Source organism: Manis javanica, chromosome 7, assembly GCF_040802235.1.
Source record: "Manis javanica isolate MJ-LG chromosome 7, MJ_LKY, whole genome shotgun sequence".
NCBI lineage: Eukaryota > Metazoa > Chordata > Mammalia > Pholidota > Manidae > Manis > Manis javanica.
Window position 1 is genome coordinate 107405176 of NC_133162.1, and position 21518 is coordinate 107426693.

At 37.8% G+C, this 21518-nt stretch overlaps 1 protein-coding gene across 1 annotated transcript in view; it reads left to right on the forward strand.

Moving 5' to 3' along the window:
• Positions 1–21518, forward strand: part of THSD7B (thrombospondin type 1 domain containing 7B) — a 905223-nt gene that overhangs the window by 851780 nt on the left and 31925 nt on the right. Inside the window, exons 18-20 of the mRNA XM_037020802.2 lie at positions 14503–14644; positions 16321–16436; positions 18867–18984. Coding sequence (XP_036876697.2) covers positions 14503–14644; positions 16321–16436; positions 18867–18984 — 376 coding nt within the window. The remainder of the gene's footprint in view (positions 1–14502; positions 14645–16320; positions 16437–18866; positions 18985–21518) is intronic.

Sequence of the window (21518 nt, forward strand, 5' to 3'; positions counted from 1 at the left end):
GCTGTATGAACTAGCAGTCAGTCATTTACTAATCCAAGAAGGCCTAGTACACAAGAGAGGGAAAAACTGTTTCATAAAAGATGGTGGTTGGTTGTAGTTACCTTGTCACTACAATAGAATTTTTCTGGGAATCATAGGAAGAATTGGCTTCTAGTTCACTGAAGTATTTGCATAGTGGCAAGGAATGATTTGACCAATGGCCAAGAGACAGGAAACCTATAGTTAGAAAAACTGCAGGCATCATGAAGAACAAAAGACACAAAGTTTCTGAAATGTATTTTGTTTCAAACACATGATTCCATTTTATAAAATTTAGCTGCCTACTTTTGTAAAAGAGCAGGATTCTGTTCATTGGATTTTTGAAGCAAAAACCTTCAAAGGTACACAGCTTGGGCAGTTCCAGTTTCATTACTTTTAATTGGGGCTATACTGTTTATTGGTAAGAGATTGACTATTAGAGTTGCAATTAAATTCTCTATATCTAGAAACACAGCCCTCATTTTTCACCTATATCACACAGTTATTTAGATAACTATACCTCATGGGGTTCCTGAGAGAAATAAATACAAGAACACATTGAAGCCCTTGGGAATTTAGCATGGGGCTGCCTTTCCCTGCATCCCTCACTCACTCATCCCGTTCCTATTGCTCCTTCCCCTCCCTTTCTTTTTTTCTTGCTTTCTTTCCACCTCAGTCTCCAAGCTATATGCATGTGTATATTTCTTTAAGAACCCAAAAAAGCCCAGAACATTATTTTTGTCTTGATGCAGGTAGAGTGCAAATTAGACCAATCACATAGTGGTTTGAAGATGGTACATCTTCCAGACAATGGCCAAATATGCTAAGAGATGCTCAGAACCTTGAACTATATCACTCTGCTGCATTTGACAAATGTAGAATACAAGTATGGGAGCAAGAGATGATCTTATTGTCATGCTCTGGGAAAATCTCAGCAAGGAAAGTAGGTTTTTATCATTCAGGACTCCAACAACTTCATCAGTCTGCAGATTCTGCCATGCATTCTAGAGCTGTTCACTAACTCACAGAATAAAGTACTTACAGGATAGCTAGTGAACACTTACATTGGCTTGTACAGTAAGTTAGGATGTGAGCATTTATTAGACAGTTATAACTGTTCAAAACCCACTAGAGATGCATTTACTTTAGTTTAAGGGTTACACATTTCCCTATAAATGGCTTGTTGTGAATAATGTAAATGTGTATCCCTGAGAATAAATTAAGTACATTTCCTACTATTGTTAATGTGTTGGAACAGTTGTGCCATAAATCACTTGAACAGCATTTGTAGATTACTGTACTCTATTTAGGCCAAGCGTGTAAATATCTATGTAACTCATAATTCAATGATTTGCAACCCTCTAGGGAAAACCTTAGAGATTTTTTCCCTTGTTTTTTTCTCCCTTCTCATATGATATTGACAAATATCTAGCTCAAAGAAATTCATTTTGAATGTTTTTATAAAGCTTTACTTTTTAATAGAAGCTAGAGGATTTAACATGTAACAAGAAGGAAACAACCAGAAGCATAAGGAGTGACTCTTACTGCTCATATGTGGGTCATCACTCATGTATCCCTTTTCCCTTTTCCTACCAAGCCATCCTTCCTGGGAACCTCAAGAATGCCCTGAATCCCCTATGAACTTGGGGCCACAGGGGGTGGCCATTTTGGCCTCTGGTGTTCTTTTTAATCCCTTATCCTTTCTTCTTCCTCCCTTTTCTTCCCACTTCTTTCCCAGCTCCTCCCCATTCTTCTCCCTCCCCATCCCCACATTATCAAGTAGGGACCATTGCAGACACATTTTGTCTGTTTCATTAGAATTTAGGACACATCAGAAGCAAAATGGGCATTTAGCTTTGGAAACAATATAAACCATTGGTTTCAAGGCATTCCTGGAACCCGTCTTAGAAGCAAAAAAGACATTAAAAAATAAAAATGTTTCTTTGTGCTACATTTTGTATGCATTATATCATTTAATATTGATAGCATTATCAGCCCCTTCTTATTAGTGAAGAAAGTGCAAGATAAGAGAAGTATAACAATCAGACTCACATTACTTGAGATCTACGGCCCAAATTTGAAATTGAGCCTAATTCAAAAGCTGGCATCTGTATCCTTTCAGCTTGACCAATTTGTTCATAGCTGTTAGGAGCCATTCTCATCTTATGAAAATTCATCATGTCTGTTCAGTAAAAGGCTCTGAAATTTTGTCTCAGTTAACTGTGTTTGAGTTTCCAAGTTTACAGTGGCCTGTGCCTTCCCCATTTAATGTTTTTGCCTTTTTCTGGTCGTATTGAGCATCCAGGTTAAAGAACACATCATGCTTCTTGAGGGAATATACTCCAAATGATCCTTTAAATGCTTTGTTTGTTTCGGAGTCTACGGTCGATAGGGAGTGGAGAGTCCTTGCGATGGGGAGTTCTGTGAGTGCCTCCCGCGTGCATCTACCTTCCCCTCGGACTCTGCTGCACCTCAGCCCCTCAGCCCTCCTCATGCTCACGGACTGTCCAGGGTCAGACTTTCATCTATTTTGTGCTCTACCAATTTTTAATTTGTTTCTGGTGGTTCTTGATTGAATGGCTCATATTAGTGTCTTCAATTACCTCTGGGTAATTGGTGATGAGTTGGAAATTGTTGGCTCTTGGTTTTCTTTTAGATGATGCTTGGCTGAACTGCTGGCTTGTGCCACAGTCCAGCATGAGCTCCCTCTGTCCCTGATGCCCTACAATTGAAACATGGGCACCACCACTTTGGATTTTCCGAATGCTTTTTGTTATTTCAGACTTATTTCATGGTCTTCACTTCATTGTGAATTATACAGAGTAAATCTGTGAGTGAAGAAACAAAGACACAAAGAAATGACTTTTATTTCTACAGGCAATGACTAGTTTTTTAAGGAAACAGACATCTGCCAATGCCCTGTTTGTGATCACAATGTGATAAAATAGGTTCTCAAAATTTCTAGCTTTATTTATAAGATAGTTTTGACAGAGGAGCATCTAGAGCTTTGAACAGTGTACTTGGAAGATTTTAACTACCCATATAAATTAGAATGGGGAATAATAAAATTATTATTCTTGCTACTGAATTATTATAAAACATTGCTCATAAAGCAGGCATATAAATACCCTACTTGATGCAGTTCTTGATATCCAGGAAGACAGCAAAAATGGAATACAAAGATTCCAGTTTCTGCTCTATTTGGTGTGGTGTGACTTTGACAGGTTGCTGACACTCTTGGAAGCTCATTTTAGTGAACAATAAAAGTGAATATAATAATTAATTTTTGGACTATCAAATATAATTAGGATTTCAAATGCATCAAAACTAGTAATACTAAACATTTTAAGACATCACAGTCAGAACCCAAGTTCACTTATAATAAATATCATAGCTTTCTGAAAGTAAGTAGAGTTTTCTAAAAGAAGTATAAAAAGAGTGCCTATTTCAACCTTACAAAGTAGTGAAATATAAAGTTTAATTTTTTTGAAATGACTCAATTCCTCTCTTTGATCTATGTGAAATCTTTCTTCACTGTCAGTGATATTTCATTATTATGATGGCTGTTATTAAAACTTTAGTATCAAACCACTATGTATTAATGCTTTTGAACTCAGCTTTGTGATCTCTATTCCATTTTACTTGTGTTTTCTATTCATCCCAAATGTAAGTTTCATGTCCAAGAAGAAAAGGCCAGGTTTTCCCTTAGAATTTTAAACATGTGTTTACAGGATGTGAAGGTTATCCTACAAGTCCTTCTCTGCATCATTTCAATCCCCAAGTTGGTTATATGGAAAAAGAATGTGAAAATGTATTTACCCCTATGATGCACTGCAGCACTGATTACAGGAAACCTCTTCATAAAATGGCATGTCTGATGAATCATAATGGATAGAGAGTTCTCTTATCAATTTTTGTACACACTTCAGCTTTTAAAAATGTATGTGTTTCTCTCAAAGTCATAACCTCTTTTCCATTTTGGCTATAATGGACAAATTAATTTGAAAAATATCTATGAATGATTTTAAGCAAACTATGATTTCTTAAGGAAGGATATAGTATGTAGATCAGATTTATCATATCCCATTAGTACTCCTTAGTTCTCTATATTTATCTGTAGGTTTTCTTTATTTTTCTTTCCCAAGTTTTAGAATACTACATTTATTACATGGAAGCGGTAAAAAAAGTAATTCTGAAATTACAGATACAAATACCATTGATGTATTTTACCTTCAAATTAGTGTATACTTACAGATTTTATAGTGACCATATGCCCACCCTGTGGACTGTTTTCCCACTCCAGAAGACCCTCAGATAAAGTAGGCTTTCTCATTTGGCTGCATATCTTACCATCTATATGGGAATCTCCATGTTGAAAGGCAAGTGTTAGGGACACAGCAATGCTAAATAAACAATGTAAGAAATAAGTCTGAGATTTAGAAACAGCATGAATGCATTGTATTCTCTTTGTTCCCTGTCTCTCCCCATTGGCACTTCAAGCAAGTTAGTTAACCTCAGTAAGTCAGGAAAATTGGAATAAAAGTGCATAACTCAGAAATTAGAGTAAAGATTAATATGTGCCTCACACATAAGTACAAAAATAAAGTGTAAATATCATCTATTTGACCAATTTTAAGTGCCCCCTTTGTGATCAATACGATGTTAGACATTAGGGCTGTAATGAGGAAGATTCCCTGTCCTCGAGGAGCCTATAGTCTAAGGAAGAGTACAGGAATTCCTAATCAATTTCAGTAGAGAAGCAGGTATTAAAAGAAAAAAGACAAAGGTGGTCATTAGTATATTTTCTAACCCCTGGAAGGATCAGTGAAGTCTTCCAGGGAGAGAATATACATTTGGAAATAGAGATGAGTGAGGGTTAGTTAGGTATAGTAGAGGAGAGGAGTGATGGGGAAGGAGGGGAAAGAAGGGAAGAAAAGAAAAGATTTAGCTTGAGTCCCTAGAGCAATGGTGTGACTAGAAGGAGTGAACACAGATCAGAGCTCCATGTGGTTGCTGTCTGTGTTGTTAGCTCCATGTGTAGAACTTAACGATGCTCTTCTTCCTCTAGCAGGTCAAGTGGCTTCTGGCTAACTAAGTACAAGATTTTTCTAAGAGGAAAGGGGCCGAATAATTTTTGGTGGAAAAGGACAGACAAAAGTGGAGAGTGATATAAGCAGACACATTCTAGATACACTGTTTACCTCTTTTCTTTGGTTTAAGGTAGGTTTGGGAATGAAGGGGAGCACAAACATTAAAACAAAGATACCCAGAATGGGCTCTCTTTTAGTCTTCTGAGTCTAAACAGGGGCCCAGCACTGCTGGCAGACACCAAAACTGTTGTCCTGAGATTCTCATTGTAGACAGAATTCCAGGGCCCATCACAGGCCAGGAGCCCCAGTGCACTGACTGCTTATTTGGCTTGACTTTTCATTTGGTCCTTGATGGTTGGTGCTTAGAGTTGAGAAAGAGAAGTAAACATTGCATGGAAATGAAATAAGGAGAAAGAGAAAAAGAAAGGACAGGAGAGTGACTGAGATAGTATTAAGAGTTTGTGTGCCCTCAATTCAAATGACAGTTGTCACTTCAGGATCCTGTGGATTGGCATATGGCCAGTTACGAATGCATACTTCATTTATGTTATTCATCAGTGTCTCCTAAATATTGGTGTGCCAGAGCCACTTATAGTTTCCTTTTATCAAAAATATTTATTTCGAAACAATTTCAGGTTTATAGAATATTCACTCCACTGATTTTTAAGTTTGCCATACATGCTTTCTTTCTCTGCACACACCTCTACAAACACACACCTGTCTCTCTGTCTTCATAGACACACACAAACATGTGTGTATGAAAAAAAGGTGTGTGTATCTTTTTCTGAACTATGTGAGCATATGTTAAAGGCATCATGCTCTCTAATCACTTAATATTGACAATTCAGTATGAATTTCCTAAGTACAAGGATATTCTCTAACATAATCACAGTGTACTTAACAAATCCTGGAAACACAATATTGATACAATGCTTATAGCTGATGTTTAGGCCATATTCCCATGTTCTCAATGATCCCAATAATTACTTTTATAGTATTTATATTCCTTTGATTACAAAATCCAGGCAATATGGCATTTAATGATCATATCTTTTGAGTCTCTTCCATGGCGTTGACATTTTTTAGAATGCAAGCTGTTACTTTGGACTGGATTTGGGTCCCTTCCCAAGCCCCAATGCTCATATAAACAGGTGACAGCCTCAGCTTCTCTGACTGGAGATGCCAGACATCATTCATCTGCTCCAGGGCCCAATTGGATTACAAATATGCACCTTCACAATGCCTTAGTGTTATAAAATATCGAGCAGAAGGACTATGTGGGGATGTCCCTGGCCATTATAAAATCTTCACCCAAACATCTCAGCCAGGCAAAAATCTGATATTTATGTGTCAGCCTAACTTCCTCTTCAAAATAGGCCAGGAAAGCTTTAGCAGAAGCATTGTATCACACTGACAGTATCATGGGTTCTGCCCCTGCTCTTGTCAGTCCCACTGTGTTGAGACATGTGTCGAGCATTCCTCCTTCTAAAACCCTTTCAATCTGACACCTGCCCCTGGGCTGGGAGTATCTTTCTGCAACTGTGGGCTCCTCAAAGGCAGACAGTGAGTGATCTTAGTCATGTCCTGCCCCTAATTCTCCAGTCTGTTCTCCAGTCTGATGGACCTTGCTTCTTGGCTAGTTTATAAGCCATAGGGCCTTCTGTCTGTTCTCTCTCTCCTTTTCCCCTTCTAATTACCAATTGCTGTACTGAATGCATTCCATGTTAAAATAAACAGCAGTGGCAGTAACCACAATCACAAAACAGCTCTGTGATGCATTGTTTTACCCACTACCCCACATCAACGTGTTCCACACCTACCATTACTTTGTAAGTAGAACACTTGAAGACACTGAGGAGCAAATTACCCCTCCCAGATTCAAACCCTGGCTTGAGTATATGAAGTAGTTATATTCTTTGAACTTCCATTTCTTCATCTCTAAAAACAAGGATAGTAAAAGGACATCTCAATCATTAGGAGTTTGAAGGGCTTTATGAGATAATCCTCATGGATTGTTTGCCACAGTGCTAAGCATGTGCTCTAGTTCTAAAATATTTTCTGTTCTTATTTGGGGGTAGGACACCAGAATATAGTTTAGGCTCTATTGTTATTATCCATTTAAAGTCTCAGAAGACAAACAGAAGCTTTCTATATTTTTATTTGCGTTCTGCTACTCATAGGTTGGTATATCTTGTTGGACCCCTCAATTCTGTGGTAAAGTATAGGAAGAGCCAAAGCCCAGGAATACCACCTCTGGTCCTTCTGACTGAATAGTAACTTAAATTTACAATATATTAATTTTTGAACAGGTTTCCTATGATGTCATAATAAATATTCCTTTGATGTATGCTATGATTTTACCTGTGAAAAATACATTATACAAATACAAAGAAGAATTCACTGCACTTGCAAAATCTAAAACTCTCAGGCACTCAGAATGCTTACACTCACTAATCTCATTAAACTCATTAAATATCCCTAAGCCACCTCAGTAAGCAGAACTTCCAAATATATACTATAATTTCCTTTATTTTGAGGATGAAATACTTCATGAGTTCATACTGATTAGCTGTGTTTCATTTAAGTTCTATCTTATACCTATATTATATCTGTATCTCCTTTTATCTATGCTAATTACTTTTTCAAGGGCACTGGAGATACATAGAATATATCATAATTACACATATGCTGTATTCCATGTAACACAGAAAACATTCTCAGAATAATAATACCTTTACTAACACTATCAAGAGTACTTAGTAAAAGCATTAATATTTGTATATAGACTCTCCTTTCACATTTGTATTTTATCTATATCTTCAGAACATACAGCCTTTATTCAAGCTCTACATGTAAAGTTGGCTCACCATGGGTCTTTACACTGATGTCTTTCCAGCCCTTTTAGATGTCTTAAAACTCAGTTTCCAGTAAATTCTAAAGAAAGAGCTCATGGAAACAATATGCCTTGAGTTCTTGCATATTGTAAACAGTTTACGGTCTTTTAATTGAAAGTCAGCTTTGCTGGATAGAAAATCTTTGGATTATTTTTTCTTTCACTGTATATATTTATTATAATTCTGCATTTTTTCTGGCATACCATTTTCTTGTCAAAAAGTCTAATGACATTCTGATTTTATTGCCATAATGAAACATCTTCTGTTTTTGCCTAAATATTCAAAGACAATTTTTTCTTTAAAGCATAATAATTTTACTAGGCTATGTCTCAGATGATTCTCATATACCTTTTCAGTAAGAAATTTCAAATCTTTTTTTTTTCCAATTCGCATTTTCTCAAATCATTTTTTGTTAAGTTCTGTTCTACCCCCATTATCAAGTCCCCACCATATATCCCATTACAGTCACTGTCCATCAGCAGGGTAAGATGCTATAGAGTCACTACTTGTCTTCTCTGTGCTATACTTCCTTCCCTGTGTGCCCCCCCTACATTATGTGTGCTAATTGTAATACCCCTTAATCCCCTTATCCCTCCCTTCCCACCCATCCTCCCCAGTCCCTTTCCCTTTGGTAACTGTTAGTTCATTCTTGAGTTCCGTGAGTCTGCTTTTGTTTTGTTCCTTCAGTTTTTCTTTGTTCTTATACTCCACAAATGAGTGAAATCATTTGGTATTTATTTTTCTTTCTCTACCTGGCTTATTTCACTAAGCATAATACCCTCTAGCTCTATCATGTTGTTGCAAATGGTAGGGTTTGTTTTCTTCTTATGGCTGAATAATATTCCATTGTGTATGTGTACCACATCTTCTTTATCCATTCATCTACTGATGGACACTTAGGTTGCTTCCGTATCTTGGCTATTGTAAATAGTGCTGTGATAAACATAGGGGTGCATATATCTTTTTGAATCTGTGATCCTGTTTTCTTTGTGTAAATTCCTAGGAGTGGAATTCCTGGGTCAAATGGTATTTCTATATTTAGTTTTTTGAGGAACCTCCATACTGCTTTCCACAATGGTTGAACTAATTTACATTCCCACCAGCAGTGTAGGAGGGCTCCCCTTTCTCCACATCCTCGCCAGCATTTGGTGGTGTTTGTCTTTCGGATGTTGGCCATCCTAACTGGTGTGAGGTGACATCTCATTGTGGTTTTAATTTGCATTTCCCTGATGATTAGCGATGTGGAGCATCTTTTCCTGTGACTGTTGGCCATCTGAATTTCTTCTTTGGAGAAGTGTCCATTCAGATCCTTTGCCCAGTTTTTAATCGGGTTATTTGCTTTTTGGTTGTTGAAGCACATGAGCTCTTTATGTATTTTGGATGTCAACCCTTCATTGGATATGTCATTAATGAATATATTCTCCCATACTGTAGGATGCCTTTTTTTTTTCTACTGATGGTGTCCTTTGCTTTAAAGAAGCTTTTTAGTTTGATATTGTCCACCTTGTTCATTTTTTATTTTGTTTCCCTTGCCTGGGGGGATATGTTCATGAAAAAGTTGCTCATGTTTATATTCAAGAGAGTTTTGCCTATGTTTTCTTCTAAGAGTTTTATGGAGTCACTTTTCTATTCACAAATTGTTCTCAAATTACTTTAATCTCTGTAAATGTTTTCTTTAGTTTCATTTTTCCCCATTTTTGTTTTTCTGCTGAGATTATTTGTTGTATTTTTTATTGTTATATTTCTCCTTTCAACATTTCTGAAAAAGATTTTTCTTTGATTTATAATTATTTACTGAGTTCTAATTATTTAGTATTCTATTTACTAAGTTCTAAGTTTTTCCAGTTCAATTATGTTCTTTTACATCTGTATCATTTCTTAAATGACTGTTAAACTCATTTCAAAATAGTTTTCTTTTGTTCCACACATGTCTTTCTGCTGCACTTTCTTATCTATGAGGTATTATTCTGACCTTTATCCTATTTTCCTCATAATGCTGTTTTGTGAGATTTGAATTTGATCCCTTCTTTGCTTATTTTCCTGCAAAATCAAGTCTGAACTTTTAGAAGGGGGTGTGTCTGAGAGTTTCTTTTTTCCCTGATTTCATTTTCAAGGTCCAGGCTTCTACCTTTCTCTTGGGGGAGTGTTGTTAAAAAAATATAGCACTTACTTTGTGAGATTTATTGGATCCCTTATCCTTCCCCTTTTATGTATTGCTAATTTCCCAGTTTTGCTCAATTTGGAAACTCTTCCCAACAGTTTTCCTGCAATGCAGGGAATTGTGCTAGAAGGGAGCTTTGGCTTGTTAATGTTGAGAGTTCATTGGCCCCAGAGTGCATCAGCTCCCCAAGCCCCTCCACTTACTCCAGCTTTGGGAAGATGCAGAATCCTACTGTCATTTTATTTCCATGTTGGTGTTCTTGGATATCTCAGATGCCCCGTGTTTCCCTTCTGCTTTCTCCTGTTGGTGCTGATATCACCAGGTCCTGTACGTTCAGTCATTGTTCCCCACCTGGTCAGTTCATAGTTTGAGGTTTATGGAAATAACTTATCACCTAATTTTCCGGAGCATATTGTCTATATGTTTTTTACTTTGCTCTTCTTATGGCACTGTGATATGCAAACAACTTTTTGTTCAGTTTTCTAACTATTGTCTTCGAATCTCTGAGAATTTTTTTAAACATGAGAAGCATGTTTTCTTCAGGCCCAGATTTTTCTCCCCTATAGTTTTTTTCATTCCTTATCCACTTTTGAGAATCAGACTTTAATTTCACTAAAAATTTCAATGCAAAGCATTGCAGTCATATTTTGTGAATCTTTTGATCCTGTTTCCAACTATGACAGCTCATGTTCATAGTGTATATATACATTTTTACCTCATGAGAAATACAGAAATGGCACGGCTACTGACAGTATGGAATTTGGCTAAATGTGAGAGAGACCATCCCAGAATAAGCAGACAATCCCTGTAGCAGAATAAAGGCATTGGGTTTCTGTGTTTGATGGGAGCTGACAAGGCCAGGCTCTGGAGCAATGCTTATCGTCAGACAAGAAATTTGCAGAGTAACGTAATTCACAAGTACCTGGACTTATGCCAGTAGTTCTTATTAACTTGTGATTGTTACCAACTCAGTGTTAGAAAAATACCAAATTTTATATTCTTATTTGGATTTATTTAAAATATCTAAATTTTTCTGTTATTTTTTATATGGGTAAATGAAAACTCATTTATTGATAGGCTTTATAAATTTAATGATATATTCTATTCTTGGAAATGTCATCTGGATTTTATAGGAAATGAATGAGAATTATGAGATATATAGCCCTATGGGGAACTCTCATATTCAGGCAATCTGCTCATACTCCAGACTCAGCCATTTGTCTGCTAATGGCAACTTAACAAAATTCCAGTCTTATTGCCCAGGAAGAACCAAATTAATCTGCACAACAAATATTTGTTATTTATATACTGTATGCCAGACACAGAGCAAGCCTGTCAATGTCCCAGAAAATAAAGACATAAACTCTCTCTCCAGATAGCCCACAGGAAGGAATGCACACAAATCCATACATGACAAGTGCAGTGGAAATAATTAATAGATGAGGTGACTCTGTATATATGGGTGTAAGAAAGTCAGTGGAGGCTCTCAGAAGGGATGTCTGATTTAATTTTGACAGGTGAATACAAATATTTAGGCCAAACCCAAGGGTAAAGGTCTTCTTCCTAGAGAAAACAAAAGGTGTGAGGGCACACTGTCAGACAGAAGGACTGAACTTTAAGGTAAGTGCTGTTTTCAAAGGTAATAACTTATAACATCTGGTCTCATAAAGGAGCTTATGTACCAGGAACTAACTGATTTTTACCAGTCATTTCCTTCCCTGGCAAATAAATCTTAGCTATATATCCTTGGTCTTTATCATGAAACTGATCCTAAACTGACTTTGGGTTAGTTACCCACACATCACCTTCCCACTTCTTTATTTAGGAAATTAACAATATGTCTTCATATCAGTACTCTAGAGGAAAGGAGATCCAGGTTTGTATTTGAGGAATTCTTGATTCAATAAAGAAATCTTCCAGATATAAGCCTCCTTTGCCATTCTTTTCTTCTTAGCCCTACCCCGTTCTCCCTTGTGACCAGTTCATTTTTTTATGAACTTACTATAAGTGGCTAATAGTAAGAAATGGGAACACTAACCCATCTGTCATTTGCTTGCAGTACTAGGGCAATATTTATAAGGTGAAACATTATAATATTGCCTAAGATTAGGTTGGACTTTGTGTATTTCACACTCCTCCCTTTGCCTGTCTCTATGGAGTTGTTAGGAGGTAGCTTCAGTGTTGGTGTTCAACATACTGATTTTTAGAAAGCATTTGCCAGAGTCTACATGATTATGAATGATGAGTTATACTCAAGAGGATATTTTAAAACTATATCCAGCAGAATTAGAGACTGATAAACTGATAGATCTGAGGCAGGAAATTCTTAAATCTCATCAAATTATATGCCATCCCATCTCCTGTTCCCACCAGGTTTAGATGAGGAAGGAAGATACAGAGTATATAACTTAATTGTTCAAGGTTACATAGAAATTTTACTTGTATGTGTATTTTCTCTTTTACGTTATTTGAAGGCATAGACTAAGCAGGTACATAAGTCCTTATATTTACTTAATTCAGACATTGACTTCTTTGTAAGGTAGGAAACAGGAGAACACTGATCAGAATATCTACCAGGATACATGCATTTTCTTTCATCAGCAACGCATTTAAGTTATTATTCCTACTCATGAGAACAACTAAATTAATTGGTAAACTAGTAATAAATTATCAGTAGGCAGTTAGCCTAGGATTCATTTGCAGATAATTAAGAATAATTACTTGGTTTCAGTGGCCCTTCTTGATCATCTAGAGATAATTCAATACCAATTAAAATGTAACATTAGTTTACAAGTATTGACAGATTATCCAACTGTAATGTCACATGATAGTTAATGTGTTTCCATGACTCTAAACATTTAAAATTAGAAGAAAATTGCGGGCATTCTTCTGCATATTTCAGTGCAACCCAACATTATTATTTTAATTAACAGCCAAGATGCAGTTTATAGGTTGTTGTTCTTGCTACAATATACAAAAATTAAAAGGAATAAAAAAATAAGTAAAACATTACAAATATGGAAATGATGATTTGGTGAACTTAATTCAAAGACTTATTTCCCCCATGTTTTAAGCATCCATGTGCCTCTTGAGGTTTTTGGTTCTGGAGTTGTGTTGTTGTAGCCATTTTGAATAGTATTTACTGAACAACCACTGTGTAGAATATACACCAAGATTCTTAGAGAGTGACATGTAAGTGGAAATCATAATCTATGATGTCCTCAAAGAATTTATAAAGAAAAGATGAAGCCAGGCTAGTAAAGAAAGAATATTATAAGGACAGATGTAGCATATGTGTATGTATGTCTAGAAGCAAATCCTATAGAGTAATTCCTGAGTATGGGTACAAGTTTGCTCCGGAAGGAAGAGAAGTACTTATCATTATTAAAATAAAGACTCAATGATGAAGCCTTGATAGTGTTCTGAAGACCAGGAAGGATAGGATTGAAGACAGTTGGAAGGTGATTGTTCCAGTAGAGGGAGCTTGAGGCCCACTGTGGGTATGGCAGCTGGGGTAAATGTGGCAGTCAGGTTAACCCAGCTCAGAAGTATTACATGAATTGAGACTGTAAGAGGACATGTGGACCCATGGATAAAGTGGTATATGCAAGGGAACTTTGAAGTTTACATTTGTACATTTATCTTACTGAAAGGACAGTGGTATGCAGTGGCTCCACACCTGTGGATCAGAGGCACCCTTGGGTTCTGGCCAAATGGTAACATTGATTTCATAAATTTCTCCAATACCTGTTTGTTCTAGGGTTTTAAAAAATATTTTCTCATTAAAAGATTCTGTGTGGTTATTTCTTTTGGGCTAGACTATTTGAGGACATGGGAGTTTTCCTTTTTTCACTCAATAAAAATTCAAAATGCATTTATCTCTTGGTACATGGTAAACTGAAAGTGGAGCATGTGTTTAATTAATGAAAATAGTCACCATATGCCTGACTATACATGGGAGAGAGAAATGTAGGCCTCATCATAACTTAGAAAAAAGAGTTGTCAGGTGAAAGAAATGAAACAAAATCAATTTACAGTGAGTCACAGAATGGTTTTATTTTCTAAATATAATGTTTCACACATTCAATCACCTCTTCCGTGTTGTTGTTATATGTGTGCCAGGATGTATACAATCATATATAATCTACCTGATTATCTACCTGATAATCTACCTGACAATCAGGGCTGCCTGATTGTCTTTATAGGTGAACTATAAATTGGTGCATTTTCCCTTTTCCTTAGTTAAAGGTGCTTCAGATCCTTGGTTTTTATAGTAATTTTTCAGAAATACAAACTAACTCTGTGTCCTTTCTAACTGCTTGCTCTCTGATTTCCACAGTCATGTGATCCCCACACAATGCAGAGAAGAACCCGCCACCTGCTGAGGCCCCCATTGACCTCAAGGTCATGTGCTGAAGATTCACAAGTCCAGCCTTGCCTCCTTAATGAAAATTGCTTCCAGTTCCAGTACAATCTAACAGGTACAACCATGCCATTTTCCCTGAACACTGACTAAGGGGAGAATGTTTCTGTTTTCATTCTCAAGATTAAGGACTGAGAGTAGAATGTGAAAGTATATTACACAAAAGACTGAGGACTGGGCATCTCCAGCAACCCTTCCCAGAAATCTACTCTTGGGCATGTAGATTCAGCAAGGTTACCCAGAACCTCCGAGCTCAGAGATGCTTAGAAAAGTGTGGCAAAGTTTCAGAATAAAGTTGAGTGAAGCCATAATAAACTGAAACAACACAAATAAGTAGAAGGGATAATTACCATTTAAGGAAGAATGTAGTCAGGCTGTTATAGAATTTAGCTTTTCCGTGGCCTTTATTATTTCAAGCTTGTGACATCCTTGCATTGCAGGTCTCGATAACAATGAACGGTGGACCTGATGTTTCAGAGGCAGTAGGCGATCATCAGCCTTGTTTTGCAGCCACTGCTCAGGTTTTTCCTGGGCACTACTGTGCTCAGTGTGTAATACCAAAGGCTGTTTAGTTATATTGATCGGCTACCTGCTTTCCTAAAGCAGCAGGTACACAAAACACCACAAAATATGGATCCAGGTTAAGTCTCAGCACAGAATTCAGTACCGACAGCCAAACCACCGGACGGCTGCAGAGGCAAAGCAACAGCCGTTTCAGAAACAGATTCCCCACCGAGGTCAAGTGGCAGGACCAGCATTTTTCATGTAGAAAACCTCACAGTGAATTCTATGGGGCTGCCTGATTGTCTTTATAGGTGAAATATAAATTGGTGCATTTTCCCTTTTCCTTAGTTAAAGGTGCTTCAGATCCTTGGTTTTTATAGTAATTTTTCAGAAATACAAAGAAATTTGCTTTACTGGAAGAGCACATCTTTAAAAAGATAGTGATTTTACTATCCGTGAGTTTGCTGTTTCTATTACAACTGTTAGGTCATCTACCAAACAGTGAAAATCCTCTTAAGAAGGTTCTTTTTGGACATGGTCAAAAGGATCTCCCTTTTGACCCACACTAACGGCAGAAGTTTCTTAAGTACCAGATTATTTGTGGGATAATTCACTCTGACTCCCAGTGGTCTAGTTTGTAATGCACCTAGCAAGTCTGTAACACCTCCTGTCATGAGAGAGTAATTTGGAAAAAATGCAGAGTTTCTGTAGCTATCACGTAGTTCCAGTTATCTTGCCCTCTTTCCTTTCCGGGGATACCTTTCTTGGTTCCACTGTACCAAATGTACTAAATGGTTCGGAAGATTGGATTGATTCCTTAAAAACATTCTCAAGTTTACATCAAGCACTAGCACCATTTCTGGGGTACTTTCCCTCTCAGTTATGCCCAGCAAATAGATGACTCCAAACTGGTTTTCCTTTGCCATCCTGCTTAGAGTCTTCCTACCCAGTCACCCATGGCAAAGGAAAACCAGCCACCCATGAGATGGTTTCTCACAGACCATTTGGCTTCTTAACTCTAGAAAACAAACTTAGGGAAGTAACTCACTTTGTTTATTTGATTGTTGGTCTTGCAATAAAAGGATAGCATGATGCTTTTTGAAGCCCCAGGAAAAGGATTTTAGGATTATGTGCATGCTGTCCTCCACCAACGCAGATAATCTAAGGTTTGTTGTATTTTGCTCACATGACCATAATTTGAAACTCAGTGTGGTGACCCTTTGCCTGTAGAATGGAGCACATGCCAGCTGAGTGAAAATGCCACCTGTGGGCAAGGTGTCAGGACCCGCCTTTTGAGTTGTGTGCGCAGTGATGGCAAGACAGTTGGCGTGGACCAATGTGAGCAGGTAATTCATTATATTTGTCTCTCCCATCCAAGGCTTTGTTTTTCTTTATATTGGTCTGTGACCTCCATGATGCTTAATATAAAAGACAGACTGATCTCTTCTCTTCATAGCTTAAGTTCAGCTAGAATAAGAGGTATTAGTACAGTACAGTTATGCCTCACTAGTTTGAACTCAGTCAGTCCCTTTGTACTGAGAAATGGATTCGTAAAAAAAAAATCATTACTTTCAAGAACTTATTTATATGTATTTGCTTACCAACAAACTATTCACATCAGCTGGCATTAATATTTAGATTAACTTTGTATTGGGTAGGTGATCATTTGCATAAGTGATAAACACTGTGCCTTCCATAGTGTTAGGAGAGTACCAGCCAGTAGAATATTCTGGCACCTGCTAGTACAATACTCAGCTAATTTGCTTAGTAAATAACTGCTGGCTAAATAGCACAGTTGCATTTTTCTTCTCAGTTCAAGCTCAAATGCCAAGTGGTGAATTTTTGTAATTTTGTTGGCCCTTTTTTCCTGTGACAATCTGTATGGATTTTGGACAAAAGCTATGGTTTGTAATACAAGAAGTTGGCATTTCTTTCCCAATGTATAAGTGAAAAGCACTATGGAGGCAGTATAATAGAAATAAGGATGACCATATGCTGTCACACTATAAAAAATCACTAACATAATCTTTGGAATCAATTGAAAATATGGGTCCGGTTAACTCAGATTTCCACAGAAACTCCCTTGACAAATGGCCAAAATGAAAATTTCTCCTATTTCTCCTACCACAGGTGGAGTCCACAATTGGAAATTAAAATAAAAACCAAACCCCCCTCACCCACCCTGATTTCACGCTGCTTAATTATTGTCACAATATGCTCTCCAAACCAACAGCAGGGCCACAGACCCACACCAACCCTGAGACCACACCATTTGAACTTGGATGTCTCATTTGGAAAAATTCTGAAACTGGCTAATATAGGGCAGAGTTCAGTCTACCAAGTGTCAGTGATTATTTTACCACTATTTCATTTAATCTGCCTCTCAAGAAACTGTCTGCTTCAGGAAAAATAACTCACCAATCTACAACAACTCCCAATAAATGAAACTCTTATATTTAGCGTGTAAAATCAATCTTTTCTTTTGATACAAAGAAAGACATGAACTATTCATTAATAGAAAAATCAGTTTCTCTGCTTTCCAAATACCATATGTAAGTCCAGGGAAAGGAAATCCCGGGGCAAAATACCCCTAGAAACCAAAATCAGTCAAAGGGAGAAATAAAGTTTAAAACCTGTTTATTGCTCACAAACTGCAGTCCCCGGCCATCTTTCTTCTCTTGATCAAGCAGCCACCACACTGACCCTCCCCCTCATCTCTCAGGTACAGATAAGCCCTGTGTTGCCCAGGTTATTACCCATTGATATGGAAATGAATGTCTCCACCCCTGAGGAAAGATGCAAAAGAACTAAATACTTCTTTCCACCTCTAAATGCCTATTGATATGCAGATATACTAAAGCCAGGCGAGATATTCTGGAAATGTTTCAATTTTACCCACACCATATATCCAACAAATATTTGGAGACTAATGGTTTAAGGAAGTTCAAAAATATTAACCTAACTAGAGTATCCATGTTTCTTCAATATGGAACCTCTGTGGTCATTTCTATTTTGCTCACTGAGTAAGTAATCTTGTTATAATCATTAATTTTAGCTTGGTGTGGACATTGCTAACATATAACATGTGTTGAACATCAAAGTTTTCCTAAATAAGCACACAATGTGTGAGTCCCATAACAGAATTTTTCATTATTCTTTCTGTAGTTTCTTTGATCATTTATTTGTGGCCACTAGGAAATGTGTAGTTTTTCCTTCTTGCTAGTTTCAGAGAGGACAAGAGGAAAACAACCATATCACCACTTTTACTTTCCCATGATTAAGATCAAGATTATGTTCCTAGCCTAAGTGATCTTTTTAGTGAACTTTAGATGGGTTTTTTATTTTGTTTTATTCTTTTATTTTAGCCTGGCCAGCTGTTACCTTTAAGCTCTCTAGGTACTACTGGCCCATCCGGAAGTACTGGGTGCCTGAATTGACCTCTGAGTTGTTCTACTGTTCCTTGCTGGCTAAGTGAGGACTGATTTCTGTGTCATGTAACCACCTTACCCATTTCCTAATTTCAGGTCTACTTCTATTTTACAGTGGAGGATTTTATAAAAAGAAATTTGGGCTGAAAAATTTCTATCTTGTGAAGGAAGGACAGCCGTTTTCTATGATTGCCACCAATTTATATAAGAAAGGATATTTTCCCTCACAAAAATGTTGGAAGATTATCATCATAGAATAAAGGGCAGTCTTTCCCATAAAAGGACAGTGAGTTGATTTGATAGTGATGTGATATCTCCAGTAAAATCCTACTTCATTTCCATCTGCAGCACAACTTGGAGAAGCCCCAGAGAATGAGCATTCCCTGCCTGGTGGAATGTATGGTCAACTGTCAGCTCTCCAAGTGGACCTCCTGGACAGAGTGTTCCCAGACTTGTGGCCATGGAGGTATTTGGGCTCCCTATGTTTGTTCCCACAAAGCAGTTTAGGGTTTAAGTATCTTTCAGTATGCCATAGTGTGACAAATGGGCATAAAGCATGTTGGCCAGCTGGAGGCAATATGAAGCCGACCCAGAGGGGAAGAGACAGAACCTGGGCTCATACCAGTCCTTTCTGTCTATGCAGAGGTTGCAAAGCTGACTTTATAACAGCAGCAAACACCAGAGGGGCTGCTAACCCTGTGGGGCAGTGTTTATCCAGAGAGTCAAAAGCTCAACCAATCCTTGGTTTTTAGAAGAGATATGTATCATATAAGTAAAGCTGGCTCCTGTGTCAGACAGGCCCCCAAATCACAGTGGTTCAGCATCATAGACTGGAGATTAATTTTTCACTCACATAAAGGGAGGTGTTGCTTCTGCTTCAAATAGTCGATCAAGTTTCTCTGGAGGGTGATATCCAGTTGACTCTGTGGAGGTTTTTATGGGCTGGGTTGGAAATACCATACACCTCATCCATCTATATCCTATCATACAAAATTTAGTCCCTTGTTCCCGGTTCAATGCAAGAAGGTAGGGCAGGAAATGTCATTTCTGGATGGCCAGTCACTTCTCAGCAACAGGGTTACATCACGGAGGAAAGCTAGTTTAAATCTTGAGTGAACAGATTTAAACTTGGGTCACTACCGCAAGTTCCCATGATTTCAGTGGGAAAGTAATGCACAATGGCAAGGGATACAGGGGCAATGAATACTCAGAAGTTAGGCAAAATGGGGACACCAGACTAAAATTGAGACTGGGATATGTCCATATGAGAGCAGCAAGAGCTGTGGTTTTGGTTAAGACTCTGGTCCTGAAAAAGAGCTATAATTTATCACAAAGTAAGTGTCAGAAATTTGGAGGAGGGACCTAAGAAAATATCCTGCTATGTAGTCAAGCACCAGGGAGGGGAGGATAAGGGAAGAATTACAAATTGAAGGAATCATGGGATTAGGTAGGAGGAGGAAATACGAAGATCTGGATCTGATTAGCCAACAGTGATATTTGGACTCAGTTTTCTAGAAGTCCTGTGACTAGACTGTTGGCACAAAGTATAGGCTCATTTCTAAGCTCCTCACAAATGAGTATGTTGGGCTTGTTAATTCCCTGGATTAGCTGGGAATGTGTGGGGAACGGAGGCATGATGCAGCATGGAAAAAGGGTTTTATCTGTGAACTCAGCTGTAAGATCCTGGTGAGGCCAGAGCTGAAAACTGTAGCCAGGATATGTATTAGGAAAATGTGGATAAGGAAACTGAAAACCACTTTTGCAAAGAGCACTCAAAATGAAAATATGGGAACCATAATGCCCAATAATATGACATTTCTGCACAACTGAGCTAGCAGAAAACTTCAGGAATCCACAAGGTAAGTCCTGGGACCGTGATTTCAGTGGCTGATCTAAAGTTCCTCAATATTCTGATTTGGCAACATGGTCAAGTTTCCAGTTGGGCATCCACTTTAAAGTTGGTAAATCTGGGTTAAAATTGTAGCTATTGAGGCAAATTACTTAATCTTTCTGAGTCTCAGCTTCTTTATCTTTAAAAATGGAATTCATGCCCATATTAGAGGCCTTGTATCAGGATCGGGAATTAAGTGACATGAAGTAGATGAAGGCACCTCACACAATAACTTGCATCATCATGGCTGCTTATGGTGCGCTAACTGCCACCTCTGTCTCCCTACCCACCCATAGTAAAGAGGGTTACTGGAGACTTCTTAGGACCTTCAAAGATTATTCCATAGACTCAGTTACTCTCATCTCCCAATCTTCTCTTATCCTTTTATCCCACTCAAAATCCATGCATGCATATTTTCAAACTTCACATCTGAATAATCATTTTCCTATTGGCTTATGGGTCATTTATGCAGCAAACAAATACCTATGTGGCACTTATAGTTCAGTGTGTTGGGGATGCAGCAATTGGGCATAAAAGACAATTTCCCAATTTTCATGGAACCTACAGTCTAGTTGAGGGAGAACAGACAGTAAACAAACAGGTATGCATGTTGATAAATTTAGTAAAGCCTCATACAGATGAGAGGTGATGTCTTTCATAAGGAAACTGATTGCTCCTCTGTCAGCAGGGACCTACACTGTTTACTCCACAGCCACAAGCTCTGCAGTCTTATCACATCCCTGAGTGTGTGCTTCTTTCTACCTTGGCACCTTTCCTCATGTGAAACATCTTACCATGACCCCCATTACTGCCTCCTCCTCCTTTTATCATGCATGCACTGAATAAACTTTAATCCTGCCTGTCTAAGGGGCTGCAGACCCTTTTTGGGTTTTTCATGTGTGGGTACCCCCAGTTCTCATGAAGCACCATACTTGGCACATTGGAGGAATTGCAGTTCATATTTGTCTTTGCCCATGAGGTTCTGGGAACACAAGGAAAATGAAGGGGAAGAGCTTGCAGGCTGAATATGAACCCAAAGGCAGCTTACCCCTATGAGTGTCTGATTTCCTCTCCCTCAAACTAAACACAAAAGTCTTAGGTACCATTAC